The sequence below is a fragment of the Sitophilus oryzae genome, unplaced genomic scaffold, assembly GCF_002938485.1.
Source record: "Sitophilus oryzae breed Bouriz unplaced genomic scaffold, Soryzae_2.0 scaffold_1059_pilon_pilon, whole genome shotgun sequence".
Classification (NCBI taxonomy): domain Eukaryota; kingdom Metazoa; phylum Arthropoda; class Insecta; order Coleoptera; family Curculionidae; genus Sitophilus; species Sitophilus oryzae.
Genome location: NW_022145681.1, coordinates 2,480,377 through 2,498,006, shown reverse-complemented (window position 1 = coordinate 2,498,006; position 17,630 = coordinate 2,480,377). Strand labels below are relative to the sequence as shown.

The window sequence follows — 17,630 nt, the reverse complement described above, 5'->3', positions numbered from 1 at the left end:
AATGTATGCATATGTTTATGTATGAAGTGACTTGAATTATCTATCATCCCGTCTAACCTTATAGAGCGGGAATGCGATTGAGTCTAGTCGTCTGAAATCAAGATCAAACGGAAAAAGACCAAGTGATCTTGTAGACTGAATTAATTCAACGTGCTGATGGGAATACTGACGTCGCATCTACATAAAGAACTGTTGTACTAATTTGTTAATAAATTATTAATGGGAAACATTCATTAGATGTATCACTAACTTCATCGTGAACACGAAGGAAGTTTGTAAAGTACTGATCTATCTCTTAAGTATTTTTTGAGAATGAAGTTATGATAATGTTTCAAGTCGATAGCATAGTTAAAAACTGGCTTCGGAAGTTGCGTCCGAGTCTTATGTTTATTTTTACTACATTTTGCATATGCAATTGATATGCTTATAGATACATTTTATACTACCGGGTAACACACCACAATACAGGGATCCAGTTTTCAAAAAAGGCTCTATATCAGGATTGCTTTTTGAGATGTTGATTCCGTTTAACCGAACTCGAAAATTAGTTACTCAGAAATAGTATTGCCTATACCGGGTGCGTCTCAAAAGTGGCTTACAACCTAATAACTTGTTTATTTTTTCAGATAAAAAACCGAGATTTGGTATTTTATTGTATGACATAAATTGGAATTGATTGACGTATTCAACTGTTTTTGGTCATTTCCTGTTTCACCGGAAATAACTACAACTTTTGATTGCTAAATGGCACCCTCGGTATTTTGTACTTTGTTCGATAGAAAATGACACTCACTAAATGACATTTTTAAATATGGTTTATTTTAAATGGCAACATGCGATTCATAACGACAATTTGACCCGAAATACCAAGTGACCAAATTATTCGTAAAAAATGCTTTTTCTAAATATGCTAATGAACCACCGTCGTTCCATTTGAAAAATGATTAAAAATACGATTTGGGCGTCTTTTAACCGACCAGGACGAGACAGTAAAAACAATCGATGATCAAATCTATTTTTCCAAGGTTCCTTGATTAAAAATTATTGTTTTTAACACAGCCATGGCACTCTAGATTCAAATTTAAATTACAATTTTGTTTTAAGCAAGTTTGTTTTAATAACATTATATGTCATTCTATTCAAGTAATAAACAAAAAGGTAAAAAGATACCGAGGGTGCCATTTAAAAATCGAAAGTTGTAGTCATTTCCGGTGAAACAGGGAGTCGCCGAAAACAATTGGATACGTCAGTCAATCCTATTTTATGTCATATACCTACTAACATACCAAATCTCGTTTTTTTATCTGAAAAAATAAAAAAGTTATAGGGGTGAGCCACTTTTGAGACCAACCGGTATATTTTACTAAATACAGATATCTATTAATAAGTAGATGTTATATAACTGTAGATTATATAAGAAAATTAAAACTTAAACTTTATTTTATAATTTGATTATTAAAAACACAGTCTAATCTGAATGTTTTAATAAAAACCGGATATGATGACTGATTAAAATTAATTATTTTTCTGGACCGTTCTTAACTTCATTATAATTTGTTTAACTCTTAAATTTAAGAATCGTTTACATTTGTCATTTTTAATGAACATGATGGAGAAATCAACCAAAGTGATATACTATGTAAATTGTCTCTAATTTTTGCTTCTTCCAAGGTGAACACTAAATGATGAAGAATTTATGATGAAGTATGAAAGAATAGTTTCTCGATCCGATGATTCATCCAGAGTAAAGGCTCAGTGAAAAGTGAAAGCTATAAAGAGTCCAGCTTTATTTATGAATTTTGCTTAACAATTACCAGAAGCTTCTCTGTCGTAGTTTTTGTGTTTAGTATTGTGAAGGGTATTGGTGTGACATTATTATATATTGTTCGTCATTATTCGTCATTATATAATCTTTGTATAACTTCCCGAAGAAGACATCTTACTACCTATGAAACGGCGAACGGGATGAGAATATATAAACAAGGATAGTAGAGGGAGATGGAGGTTTCTGCATCTTCCACATTTTCGAGGATGCGGTGGAAGGTGACGTAAATCAACAAAGAACATGTAAAATAGGCTAAAAACAAGAGGTTTAAACAAGAAACAACAGCTATAAAACAGAAATAAATCGGTTTAAAGAAGAAAAAACAGACCTGTTGTTTTAAACATTTTAGCGGCTGTTATTTTACATGTTTCTTAGTTGGTTTACATCATCCTTCACGGCATCTTTCACAGTGTGGATGATGCAGAAACCCCTTCTCCTTTACTAAGGATGATTGTTTTTAGTTTATTTCACTCACAAACTTGAGTTTATTCACTTTTTATTCAATCCCAACCTGTCCATGAAATTAGATCGTACGGTATAAAATGTCCGTGTTTCAATACACTTATCTGCTTATGAATCGTACATAAAAACAAAACACAATATTCATATAAATTGAATGCAATAGTCTGTGAAACTGTCTAATTTACACATAATACAGTTACATAATTTAATGGCGTTTTTAATCATATATTGTAATGCAAGTAATAATACAAATAATTTATAAAAAATCTTAAGTATTTTTTTTATCTTTTTGTTGTAAATTCCTTCAGAAACTTTGTTGTTTTATAAAGAAAACGTCTACTACCGGAATTTAATCAAAACGGGCTTGTTTATTCTATTAAAAGGAAAAGCACAATTTAGTAATTATCCACGGCTCAAGATTGTTTCCCGTTTTTATACGTCAAGTGAATGACGTATTTTTTGCGATGCTTCTCTGATGTACAGCGAGAGTTCAATAACATTTTTTTTGTTGCAGGAGGAGCTAGAATCTTTAAAAATCAAGCTCCAGAAATTGGACAACGAGAGAACATCTTTGAAACACGACAATGATAAGCTAGAAGCTAAGGTAAGGAGATACAAGATACGATATGCATTTTCCTAATTAAAAATATAGTGTTTTTTACTTACTATCTTTTGTATGTACTCGCTTTCGTATGTAATTAATAGTTTGTAACGGAAAGGTTGGGAAAAAGGAAGACATTTTTTTCGCAAAAATATTTGGTCCATCATACCACAATCATGTGCCAAAAATATCTAGTTTATTTGTTTTGACATTGAAATTCTTGGTTATAGTCTTGGAATAGAGTCATAGAATTGTAAATAAAATTTAGAATCTGGGTACTGAGGAGTGGTGGAGTTTGCTGCTTTTGATATTACACCTTACACCCCTAATACATGCAATTTTATTTTTAATATGTTGGTGTAGAATATTAGATCATCCAATTGAAGTTCATGTGGTCAAATTGTCGCCTGTTAAGAACGCACGTAATAAATATGCATCAAGTTAAAGAGGTACACTTACACTATATAACCCGGTGACATAAAGCCACGTTTATCGAGTTGCTCGTGCCTTTAATTTACTGTTTGCTACGATGTTGTCACTTTTAATATTATTATTATTAAATATTTTGCGACAAATTATTACACATTACATTTATCAATTTATTTTTAATGTCTTATCTCTCTAAAAGTTGCTAAGATAATATTAATGGCAAAATTATATAACAATTAGAGCTTATTCAGGCACAAAATACCATAAACAAGAAACAAAAGTATAATGGTGGTGGCTTTGCTTGTAAAACTTTTAAGGGTGGGACACATTAGTATTATTTTCGATGTTTTAAATAAATTATATTATCATTTTAGAATATGATAATAAATATGATATGGCAACAATGTGGACGTTAATTTACGCACCGCTAGATATTTACATATTATTTGAGTTACTAGAGTATACGAGTTTGAATTTTAAAGTGTCAATTATATATTTGATTTGACACCAATACTTACAATGGGTACTATATCTTCAAAATAAATTTTGAAATACATTTGAGTTACAGCATTATCACGAAATGTTACAATGAAAAAGAAAAAAGTTTATTAAATATTTAAAACACATCTACTATACAATACTTTAAACTCGAAAACTACTTAAAATAATAAATATTAACTTAAAATTGAAAATGAGAACTTTAGATGTATGAAGATAGATGTGCTAAAAATTTTGTGACGCAAATTATTGAAGGAAAAAACAGATATAAGCTTCATTCAGAACCTCCCAATTAGTGGAATAAATTAATGGTTTCAATTACACTTTATACTTTTTAGTTTACGATCATTCACAATGTCTAAAAAACACAATTGAAATTAATAAAATATCCTAGTAACAGCTTGCGGTAGTCTGTTGTATCCATAGAGAAATCCTAATATTTAGCTTATAAAACAATAAACTTTTGATTTCTAACCAAAATTTTTCTTGGCGGGTGATAATCAAACGCCAAAATGACATTCCTCGCAAATTTTGAAGTATAATTAGTAGAAAAGTCAAAAGTTTGTTAACCTTTTCTACTAATTGAAAATTATTACCACTAATTATGATGTTCTGAAGACTTACATTAAAATTAGGTGAACAAACTTCTACGACTAATTGAAACTACCAATTTATTCCACTGATTTCGAGGTTCTGAATGAAGCTATAGAGTTTTTTTGGAAGACTGGGCCACCCCAATAATACTGGAAGTACACACTCGCCGAGACGACCCGAGGCGCGACAATCCCAATTTCCAATATTCCGGGCACATAGAACTGCTACATATTTTTAGAATCGAAGTAACTTAATTGAGTACAATTTATTTCTATAGAAAATTACTTGACTTGTCCGTTAGAGGGCAACAATAAAAATAAATTAAAAAACATTAATTAATTTAAAAATTAAGAAGATTATATTCAAAAATAATTTTTCGCACTGACAATTCTCACAGTTTTGCCATGTAGATTATTATCGCCTACTAGATTTTAATGCTTGATGTGATAAGAAATATTTTTTTAGATTAGAAAAAACATTTTTTCTCAAACTATTCGGGGTGAAATGTTTTTATAAGAGACAAACATGTAGTAAATAATCAAGAACAGTCAATCTTTTACTGTTCTTGGTAATAATAAAAAGATCTTTTTTAGAATTTATGTAGGATGAGGACAGTTTTCGCTCTTCTTGTACTCTTTGTGATAGTGATAGAAATGTTAACTTAATAAAACATAGACAACCCCAAACTCATTAAAAACGGAATATTGGTTCTTAAAATATCTTAAACAATATATTTAGTTTTTTTTTAAATTGGTTGTCTTCTAATTGACAAACCAAAATCTTTTATAGCGGGTGCGTCTCAAGAGTGGCTCACCCCTATAATTTTTTTTAGATAGAAAAAACGAGATTTGGTATGTTAGTATATAACATAAATTAGAATTGACTGACGTATATTTGATTTTTAAACGTCATCGTCGGTTTTTTTTTACTTTATTCGGTAGAAAATGACCCTCTGTATAGAATGACATATCATATGTCAAATTTTGACATTTTTGCATATGGTTTATTTGAAATTGTAACATGCTGTTCATAACGACAGTTTTACTCGAAAAACCAAGCGTGTGGTACCAAATTATTCGTAAAAAAATGCTTTTTGCAAATATGCTAATCAGCCACCCTTGTTCCATGTGAAAAACTTGAGATATGATTAAAAATACGATTTGGGCATCTTTTAACCGGCAAGGACAAAACAGGAAAAACATTAGACAATGAAATCTATTTTTCAAGGCTCCTTGATTAAAAATTATTGTTTTTAACACAGCCATTGCACTCTAGATTCAAATTTAAAATACAATATTTATTTAAGTCAAAATGTCAAAAGTTGACATATGATATGTCATTCTATTCAGGCTGTCATTTTCAATCGAATAAAGTAAAAATATACCGGAGGCGCCATTTAAAAATCAAATGTTTTAGTGATTTTCGGTAAAATAGGAAGTGATCAAAAACAATTATTATTGAATACGTCAATCAATCCTAATTTATGTCATATACTAACACACCAAATCTTGTTTATTTATCTGAAAAAATAAAAAAGGTATAGGGGCTGTAAATTCTCTTCAATTAACTTATTTTGATTCTAAAAATACGTAGTAGTTCAATGTCCACGGAATATTAGGACACCCTGTATCCCCAAAGAAAGTATTTAAAAAAATGTGAGCATATTCATCCAAGTTTATTTAACAGTTATATAGTAGACCTAGCGGCAAGACGTTCTATGTTTAACGCCACTTATATGGATGCCGATAATAAGACTCGCTCCACAACGTTTATATCGACAGTTAAACTGATTCCAGTGACAATAACAAATCGCTGAATTTGCCACGCCCCTGGTTCAGCCCGAGTGGCATTAACCTAAATTCTTCTTTCCGCATTGTGTGTGTAATCGAGTAGCTACATTTCTGTAATTGCACTGTTATGGACAACCGAACCAATCCTTCAGGTGGATATGATTAATTTCCGTTTCAAAAATAGACTCCTGGAATTTCAGTAGATATTTAATTTATAGAATTATTTACTGAAAATAAGAAAACGCTAAATATATTGTATGGTCAGATTATCTTAATACTACAGATCAGAGATGGGTAGATTCAGTATTTTAAAAGAGTCGGGTCTGGAGTTATAGTTTGTCCAACGACAAGATCCTTGACAGTGATAGATGTGTTTATTATTTTAATTTCAAAGTAGTTTATTTTATTTTACACAGAAATAAGTTGGTGCAACTGGAACGCACAGCAGGAAATTAATATTATATTTAAAATTTGACTGATAAGTGATTACTTCAAAATATTGTGAAAAAAAACTGTATAAAACTGAAAAAATGTATTGGAGTTATTTTATTTAAAAAAAGATATGTGTTAATACAAAACAAACAAGAACAAAACACCACATAACCACCATAACTTATGCACAAATACAAATGTGTAATATTCCACAGAATTAAATAAAATAACATAAATAAAACAAACTATTTTATTAATAATAACACTTACCAAATTTTATACCTTAAAGGTTGATTAATTAACTTTACTCTTAATTTTTTTAAACCAGTACCTTTTGACATTATTTTTCTGCAGTACTAAAATCCATTATTTACCTATCGTGTGATGTCGATATTTTACAGCTACTCCAGTAGTATATACTCGTATTTAGTACGATCCTTGTAGCATATACGAGATGCACTTATCTACTACGAGATGGTATACAAACTTTATTGATGGTAATTTTATTGGTGTATAAGACTTTCTGCCTAGGCAGCGAGTATTAATTATAAACTCTGCTCTGGGTCTACAGTTAATTTTCCCTCGATTTTTCTTCCACTTGACTTCAAAAGACACAAAACACACGTAATAACACGAATCAAAATGCATCATCTTCCAAAACGCAGATATTTGACATAAGTTGACACAAAATTATAACCTATAATTTGGCAAGACTGACAAGTCTCAAAAATCTAAAGGTGAGTTCATACGTATCGGCGTCCGTTTGTCATGCATCGTTCCGTCAAACCAATTAAACTTAAATAATGATCTGTAATTTTTGAAATAAACCAATAAAACTGGTTAAAAACAACAAGAGAGAACTCATGACGGATTTATATTTAAATCCATCCGTAGTTAACTTAAAAAATACTAGATTTTTTTAGTAAAATAAATAGATTGGTATAGGACGTCATCTGCTTTTCTTCTGTTATCGTCTGTCGAAAAACAGAGTATACATTAAGCTAGGAAACGTCATGTTCTTTGCGTCTAAAGGTAAGGATAACATTTATTGAGACGCATTGTAGTTATAGGCTCTAGAATAGAGTTGATTTTCAAATCGGTAGGTTGTTATATGAGACAATAATATAGAATAAAAACACAGGGTGTGCAATATGAAAATATAGGGTGTTTCCAAAAATGTGTATAATCCCTCGCGGGGAGATGGTTCAGGATTCTGCTTTGTTTCGTACCTACAGGAGGTTAAAGCCTTCATCTTTTATCGATTTATTATAATTTTCTTCCAAATACTTTTATCGATTCGAATGAAATTTTGAGGGTAAAAGTTACTACAAGTGTTATTTAAATGCTAAGAAAGTGCCGACATATTCACCAGGGATGTTCATATAGGTTGTTACTGCATGCCTGATCTTTGTCTTGCCTTAGTTTTGCACTGTCTGTTTTGCTCTTGCAAGACCAATAACAAAACCAGTCCCGCTCATTACTATCGCCTCATAGTCATAAACTTGAACTTTAAGATACCTTCACCGAATAAATAGAAAATCTAAGATCAGGTGATAAGGATTTGGCAAAACCCATTAGACAACCCAGATTTCCTTAACGAATCTCAAGTTTCCCTAATGGACTACAAAAATTTTGAACGCCGATTGCTTCATGCAAAATAAAATTTAGTTAAATTAAAATTAAAGGTTAGAATGATATAGATCTGGCAGAACTGGATGTCCACAGAAGTGGTCCATGAAGCTTGATGAACTCCGGAGCTGACTTTTTTAAAATACCTGACCTACCTATCTCTGTAGCAAAGTCGACTGGCTGTCTATGAATAGGCTGTTTGTTCCTTTAATTTATATGTATACTTTAACCGCGGATAAGCAATTATACAATTTTATAGGCACCACAATTAAATATCTGACATTGATGTCATTTAATTTTCTGAAAGACTCTCTATTGTTTACATTTTACCGTTGGAATTTAAAATTTACAATCTCTTTCTTATTATTTGTTTAAATTGTTCGTGGTTAGATGTGTGTCAGCAGGATATTTTATAGTTTCTGTATCTATTCATGTAAAACTAAGAGGTCTTGGTTCAAGATCAATACATATATGATTCGCAGTTAAATTTCACTCAGACATGGGTAATATTTGCATTATTGACCCCGTTCCAAAAAATTCTCTCATACACTATTGAAAACGATCTGTTCATGTTTATAAATTATTCAGAGATGTTTATCATTTTTATTGTCAAAATTATTAAAAATTTATATTTCCGTGAACTTTCTACGCCGTTCTATTGTTTTTACACAAAAATTGGAAAATATTTTACAAGCTTTTTTAATTGGTTGTATACTATGAATAAGTATAAAAATGTTAGTTGAAAAATGTCACTAAAATGCACCTACTAGTTATATTTATATATTTTAAAAAAGAAGAACGAATTTATTGGGCAAAACCCAGCAAAACCCCCATATTAGTAAGGATGTTTTTGGTTCATTTTTTTAAATATTGGGAAATGCAATAGCTCCACTAAAATTAGGATTTATTTATAGCCTCATAAAATTTACTAAAAACTCTAAATTTTTTATCTTGGATGCGCTCGACAGAAGCAATATTAGAGAATTTGAGGAGAATAGGTTAAATTTGTAAATATCTTTACTTATTTTATTAGTATTTTAATAAAGCACGCTTTTAGATGTTTCAAAAAACTTTTAATAAGAGTAACTTTTTAACTCTACATATATGTTTCGGCTTGTTAGGCCTTTTTCAAGAGTTTTTTAAGAACTAATCGTCTAACTACACTGTAACTATATATATATTTGCTATGGGGGTGGGTTCAGAGAGTTTACAATCACACTTCAAACATTCGTAACTGAAGAGGTTTTGTTAGTTAGCAGGTTCCCACCTGCAGGTACCGAGGTCCTTGGATTCGGGAGGCTACTCAGCCAGAGTTGATATGTTTGGTGCCAATATCTTTAGACCATGAGTCATACTATTCTTTGGCTTTGACTGTTCACTTGTTTGCTAAGATATTCGCACAGGCAAGGTTGGAAATTATTATTAGTACACGCATCAAGGTCCTTACTGTCACACTAAGTCACACTGAATCAAAAACATCCGCACAAATGGATAATAACGATTGAGTTAGATTTAATTTTAAACTAGAAATTATTAACAGCATAAATTTTACATGCACATCCTATATCATACCTTTGTCAGATCAAATAAATAAGGAAAAGCTTTAACACAGAATATTTTAACAGAAAAATAAACTATATGCTTTAGTTAACATTAGTTAAATAATGAAGAAACATTTACTGTACCCTTTCTTTTTCACCAATAACCAAATATATACAAAACAAAACCGTATTGATCAATGCGTCTCGAATTGTAGTCTAAAAGCTATTACTTAACACCTATTATCTCTGTTTTTTTTTCGATTTTCCTCTCCCTAGTTTGCAAATAATAGTTTAAATAATCAATAATTATTTATGACAAGACCTACGACTAGCAACAGTACAAGTCATCAGACATTGCAACAGCTACAAATATCTCGGAATGAAAATATCCAAAGACGGAACACTGGATGAAGCAATATTGGAAAGAAATATGCAAGGCAGAAAAGCAGTTTCGATGCTAAATTGAATACTATGGGATAAGAATATAACTATAGAAAACAAAAAAAGAATTTACAATTCCATCGTAAAAATTATAATTACCTACAGCTCTGAAGTATATATATATATATTAGTCGGTTTAGAACATTTTTCTACGTTGTCCGATACCCAATTTCCATCCTGTTCTATTCGTACAATCCTCTGTTGACAGGTTTCTTTCACTCATCGCTTTGTGTACGCTTTTTTGCTATTCCAGTTTCGGTCTTTCCTGTTTTCTTCTGCCCTTTGGTTGTCAATTGATTATTTTCTTTGGCCATCTACTGTCCTTCATTAGCTCTACATGTCCGTACCAGATCAGCTGCTTTTTCTCTATATCCTGTGTTATCGTACCTTCTATACCCATTTGTTGTTTTATGGTATTATTTCTTATTCGTTGTTGTCTTGAAATTCCCATTGATCTTCGAATGACATCCATTTCTACGGCCTCTATCCTCTTCTTGTATCTCTCAGTTATTCTCCATGTTTCTGCTCCATACAGGAGGTTGCTCTTTATCATGGTTTCATATATATTGAATTTTCTTCGCTTTGTTATTGATTTGCTCCATAAGATTCCATTTAGACATCCGATTATTTTTTTCGCGTTGATAATCCTTTTCTCTATTTCTCTGCCGTCAGTTTCAGTGTTATCAAATGTAATTCCCAGGTACTCATACTCTTGACACTGCTTAATTTCGTGACCGTTGTCCAAGTTCAAGTTTCCTTCTTGTGCCCTATACATAGATATTTTGTTTTGGCTATGTTAACTGTCAAGCCCCATTCTCCGTATTCTTCAATAAGTTTTCTTAGCATATATTGCATATCATCTTTGTCATTGGCAACTATTATTTGATCGTCTGCGAATTGAAGTGTGAACAAACATTCATTGTCAATCTCTATGCCCATACCACGGATCTTGCTTTTCCAATTTTTTAAAGCGACTGCAACGTATATTTTAAAGAGAGTAGGGGAGATGCAACAACCTTGACGCAAGCCTTTGTCGGTTATAAATGTTTCTGTAAGCTCTTTTCCTACCTTTATTTTTGATTCTGCGTCCTTATATAGTTCCTTAAGAGCTGTTATATAAGTATGGTTGATCGTAGATTGTTCCAGTACCCTCCATAGTCTTGATATTGGGACAGTGTCGTACGCTTTCCGTAAGTCAACAAATGTTATATGTGTGTCCAAGTTTCTTGCCGATATTTTTTCTATAACTTGTTTTAAACAGAACATAACGTGTTCTGTTTAAAACAAGTTATAGAAAAAAGTACACGACCTTCCTGCTCTAAAACCATTCTGTTCTTCTTCCTCCTTTTCTCAATAATCTTCTTCTATGAGATCACGTAAAATTCTACCGTATAACCTGCTCATTGTGCTCGTCACTGATATACCACGGTAGTTACTGCAGTCCAGCTTATTGCCTTTTTTATGGATGGAAGATATATAAGCATGTCCCTTAAAAGAGAAAGCTGAAAGAACGGTAAAAGCCACGGAGATGGACTTTTGGAGAAGATCGGCTGGAAAATCCTCAAAAGATAACAAATGAAACCATAAGAGGCCAAATGAAACTAAAACACGACATCGTAGATGACATTAGAACTCAGCAATTAATATGGTATGGACATGTGGAAAGAATGGAAGAACATCGAATCCCAAAGAAAATATTAAATTGGAACCCTCAAGATAGAAGAAAAAGAGGAAGACCACACAAGAGGCTGGATAGAGGGTATTGATAAAGAAGTTTTGTACAGAGGTTTGGAAGTAGATGGATGGGGAGATAGAGAGAGGTGGAAATTAGGAATCGGAAGACGGAAAACGTAATAACCCGATTATAAAATTATTTATGTATACAGAGTGTCTTAAAAATGAATGTCTTATATACATGTTTATTTTTAAATAGGCAGTTCATCTCAGTATATACTGACTGGACTAGTTTCTCTGCTTCTTTATGCATCTGAACGTCTTATCCTTCAGCGCGGTTACCCGCTGTAACCGCTCTCACGTGTTTCATTACTTCCCGGCACCGTATATTGTCGGCGTAGCGTAGAAAAAATCGTATAAGTTTACGATTGTTAGATTGTATGTGCTCCTAAATCCAACAGTTAGGGCATTATTTCTTGCCGTCTTATCTGATTTTAATGCAGGCTCGCGTGTGCGTTCCATCGTTCGGCCTCTCTTGCGAAAGGATTGTTCGGGCAATTAAGGATCGTTTAATGGTCGCCTTTTTGTCTACTGAATTGAATTTAAACGGCCTTTCGATACCATTGAAGATGGAATGTCCCGGACAGAAACGAGCAAAATTACTTAAACTCTTCGGTGTAGCGATAAGACGCTCGCAGGTAGATTACAGAATGACTCTGCAGCTATACGGCATCAACTTTTCCATATTAAGAAAGGCGCTTTTCAAAAGTGTAAAAATAGAGTTTTACTTTTTAATTGAATCGTTATATTATGATTTCTATCTTATCATTTTCTTATAGCCTAAATAAGCATCATTCTACAGCAACAGTTTTCTGTGATTGATTTTTTTAAGGCGTTTGACTGTGTAAATCATAAGATTCTAATTAATAAACTGCAACACTATGGGTTCAGGGGAACATCTCTGGAATGGTTTAAGTCGTATCTGAGCAACAGAAGTCAACTTGTGAGGGTTAGGTGGATACCACGTTGTCTTCTAGCAAGCCAATAGAATGTGAAGTACCTCAAGGCTCAGGACTAGGCCCTATTTTGTTTCTTCTTTTTATTAACGACATTGCTAACATAAACATCAGTGGAAAAATATGTCTTTTTGCGGACGACACTAGCTTCACTTGGAGCAACAAGGAAGTTACGGTACTTCAAATGACTTAATCACCATTAAATCTTGGCGCGATTCGAACCGTATAAAAACTCGCTGCAGCCTTTTGTACTTAGCAACACCACCATTGACGTCGTAAAATCTGTAAAATTCTTAGGGCTGTAGACAATTATCTGAACTGGGACAGGCATATCGACGCTTTGTCGAAAAAATTAAGCTCTGCCTGTTTTGCATTAAGATCTGTTTCTAAGGAGCTTAACTTGTCATTGGCTAGAACTGTTTATTAGGCACTTTTTGAGTCGCTCCTCGGATATGCCCTTCCATTCTGGGGTACGTATTGTGCGACTCAATTTGACCGCATTTTCAAGCTCCAGAAGAGAGCTGTTCGATATTCACTGGGACTAAACAGCAGAACTCATTGCCAGGAATTTTTTAAAAAGTTAAAAATATTGATTCTTCCTTCCTTATTTATATTTGAATCCATTTGCCTAATACGTAAGAATGTATCAGCTTCTCAAGAAAGGCCATCTCACACTTATCCACTCAGGAAAAGATCAGCAAGAGCGGAGCAAGATCTTTATCTACCTACCCCACGATCAGAGTTAGTTAAAAGTTCAATATTATACAACTCGAAAAAATGCACAATCATCTGCCATTTGAAATCAAATCCATAACATCATTTTCTTCATTTCGCAAAGCATTGTAGTCTTATTTACTAGACAAGGCTTTCTACGCCGTAAATGACTTACATTTTGATAATCGAATTCGATCTTGTAAACACTGGTCTACATGAAATATTTTTGAATATTATTTTTATTTTTTTTTATTCTTTGACATTGGAAACATTTATAAATGTTTATTTTAAACAATAAGATTAACAATTTAATTTGTATACTTGTTTTGTATTCTCTTTTGTTTGTTTAATTTACCTTTGTCTACAAATTGTAAAATAAATTTGACAATAAAGGCATTTATTTATTTATTTATTTATTCTATTTAGGTAATTCTGTTTTCTTACTTTCTTATCATTTCATTACTAATTCTGTTACGGTTTTTATGTATATTAGTATAAATAGACTTCTCTATCTCGAAATTCTTTAATTCGCAATATTCTCTATATCTCCCTATCTTACAAAACTCAATACCTCTAGCAAATAAAAAGTTTTTCCGAACCAGTTTTGATTATTTGTCTTGTTACGCTTGCGTAATGATTCTGTTGTCTTTCAAGTAGATTCCCGACTCGGTTATGTTGCCCGAAAGACGAATGAAAGAAATAGATCTCGAATATATTGAAGAGTACCTTAAAATCCTCCAGCCCTTAGCTTATGCCATCAACATATTAATTAGCCATCGACCTATTATATTATTATTGTTTTTTTATATAAACAGTATAAGTATTTTTATCTTTAGAAATATTAATTCAGTGTCGATATTTTCCATACTTTCCCAAAACTTGCCTACTTGAATAGTGATTCTCATTTATAATGTTGTTTCCATCAGGAGTTCAAATTACATGACCAATGAGAGATATTTGACTTATTCGGTCAGTTATTTCGGATTGTTTTGTACCGTTACAGCACGTACGTGCTTGGATAAACCACTACTCAATATCAATAAAATTAATGTTTTTGCAGTGGAATCTGCATTCGCAGTAGCGGGAATTTATGAAACTCGAAAGAATATGGCAATATTTCCGGTTTTGAACAATTTAAATTGATTGTATATGATTTTCAATTTATAATAGAATGACCACAATAATTTTATTAATAGAAAATTTATTGGTATTAATAAAACATTAGTATGTACTGATATTTCATTAATGGCAGACAATATGGCAGATGTCATATATATATATATATATATATATATATATATATATATATATATATATATATATATATATATATATATATATATATATATATATATATATATATATATATCCTCTCTTTAGATAGATTTTTTATGCAATTTTGTTAAGCTCCCTCAAAATTACAAAACCATAAAAATAAAATATACGGAATATTTTAAATTTAATTAACATTTTTTAACTAAGATCGTCACAAATCAGTTGGTATAAATTCTTAAACATAGTATATTATATTTGTAGCCGACCATACCAACAGGTTATTAAGATAATAATATAACCAACAGGTTAATAATACCAACAGGTTATTAAGAGAGCTATTAAGATCGGCAAAAAAAAAAGTTTTTTTAATTTCACTCAAAATGAGTTATTTCGGTTATAAATGACCTAAATACAAAATATTTTCATGGTGTCTGTCTGTTTGTCTGTCCGTCTGTCCGTCTGTCCGTCTGTAACACTATAACTCAAAAACCGCTAAACCGATTTTAACCAAATTTGGCACAAAAATACTGTGGCACCCGAGAATCTGGCCATTAGTTTTTGGGTGGTTGGGGGTGGGGGGTTGGTAAGGGAGTATGGGACGGGGTTAAAAATTTTAAAAAATCATAACTCCAAAGTTACAGTAGCTAGCGAAACGCGGTTTTCAATTTAATATTTGCAACAAAATTTGTAATAACATCAAAATCAGTCAAAGTCGCAGTTTTTGAGTTAAAAAAAAATTGGAAAAATTCCTTAACTTTGAAACTAAAAGAACTGCCTACCAATTTTTTATTAACATATTTTGGTATGGGCGGCTATACGTGCCTCCCGGCGCCAATTTTTTAGAGAAGAAATCTATAGCATTTCATTTAGAGAACTACAGCTTTAATGAAATGACTTCTGGACTCTTTCCAAAAAATATATCTTAGTTTAAAAAAAAAAAATATTTTAAAGATAAACAGTACAGATTTAGAAAAATTCAGGTGTGAAATTTAACGTTTTGTTTCTGATTCACCAAAAATGTGTCATCGCGTTATAAATAATTTATATGAATTAAATAAAATAGTAGCGTGGATTTTATAAATTCTTCTGAAAATCGTAGTAACTTATTATTATATAGTTCAAAAACATAATGGGTAAATAAAACAAGGTCAGAGCAACCGTAAATCCTTATAATAATTGTAGTAATAATGCAGCCAGACACTGTGATCGGTTACATGAATTAGGCTAATTTTAGTTCACTCAGAACTTGAGGTTACTTATTCGGAATACATGCCAATTCGTGAGCCTGCTATGCTTACAGTTAAGTAGTTACATATACTAAGCATTAAAGAATATTTATATTTTATAATTAACACTCCCTGTAGCAAGTTGTACTTCTTTGGAACTTCAAAATTGGAACGGTTTAAATTGTATTTAATATGCTTTTTTATCGGTTTCGTATTAAATAGAAATGCCATTGCTCTAAAAATGTATATTGAATCCTTTTGAATATTTATGAAATTATTTTTAAATGTGTGATACTATATTTCCAAATAAAATAATTTGTCGTTATAATGTCAAATAAAGAAGGGCGCAGCTACGTTGAAATACCGGTTCGTGATATATCACCGAAGTTAAGCGACGTTATAAAAGGCGAGTGGATGGAAGGGCGATCGCTTGAAATCTCTCAGATCTCGTGCTGTTGTTCGTAACACACGTTGCTCATTCACGCCGGTTTGAGGCCGGATGAGGTCCGATATCTCGTGAGTAAGAGTCGATTTAGACACTCGCCAAGTCAGTAGTGACACACGTCCCACTTAGCTTTGTTGAATAGTTTGATAGTTACAAATCTACTAAACTGACCTGCATGTTGGAAAGCATTAATTTCTATCTGGTTATTTTTTTATTTAGATGCATTTGCGGCTCTGAATTTTTTTGGCTCATATTTATAATCGCGACTCGAGTCACTCTCAAGACTTTAGGGTCGGTCTTGTCTGAGACTAGGTCTTCAGAGTGACTGCAGTCACGACACTTACAACTATAATAAATACGGGCCCAAGTCTTTATTTTGTCATGATTACATGTACCTTATGAATATTAGTCTGTCCAAGGAGAGGATCTATGAAAATGACAGTTGTGCCTGTCATTTTAATGCACAAGTAAACTGTATTTTATATTTTTTGAATATCAGTTGTCGAAACATGACTCATTGGATAGACTTTAGCTTAAATTATTTGTGTAACAGTAGTAACGGGTATACAGGGTGTCCTAGGTTGAGCGTGCATTAGAAGTTTCTAAAGAACTACAATATCTAGATGGGAGATTTTTTGCACATCATTGTTTTATAACGAGATCTCTATCTATCTGGGTGCTTCAATATGGCGGCACTTCCGGAAATATCGGAAGTTGACAGCACTTTCTTAACAGTTGACAAAACTTTCTTATTTTAAATAGGTGCCCCCATTTTTTATTACATACTTAAATTTTCTGTAAAATTCTATGAATATTGTTGTTAAACACTGTATACCTAACATTAACCGTTTTTGAAAAAAAATACTTAATCTTTTTGGTCGAAAAAAACTACCTGTTAAAAAAATGTATAGCCTAAAAGTTAAATTTAGTGATTACCACAGCTACATAAAGGGAAGATATGTAGCTATCTATTTCAAAAATGAAATTGTTCAGTGTCAAACAATAATTTATTTCCATCTGTCAGAAAACGAATTATTT

At 31.9% G+C, this 17,630-nt stretch overlaps 1 protein-coding gene across 5 annotated transcripts in view; it reads left to right on the top strand.

Moving 5' to 3' along the window:
• LOC115876646 (unconventional myosin-XVIIIa) overlaps positions 1-17,630 on the top strand; it is a 375,213-nt gene that overhangs the window by 334,359 nt on the left and 23,224 nt on the right. For all 5 annotated transcript variants that reach the window (XM_030892502.1, XM_030892509.1, XM_030892533.1 and 2 more), the window contains one exon: positions 2,802-2,891. In XM_030892502.1, coding sequence (XP_030748362.1) covers positions 2,802-2,891 — 90 coding nt within the window. The remainder of the gene's footprint in view (positions 1-2,801; positions 2,892-17,630) is intronic.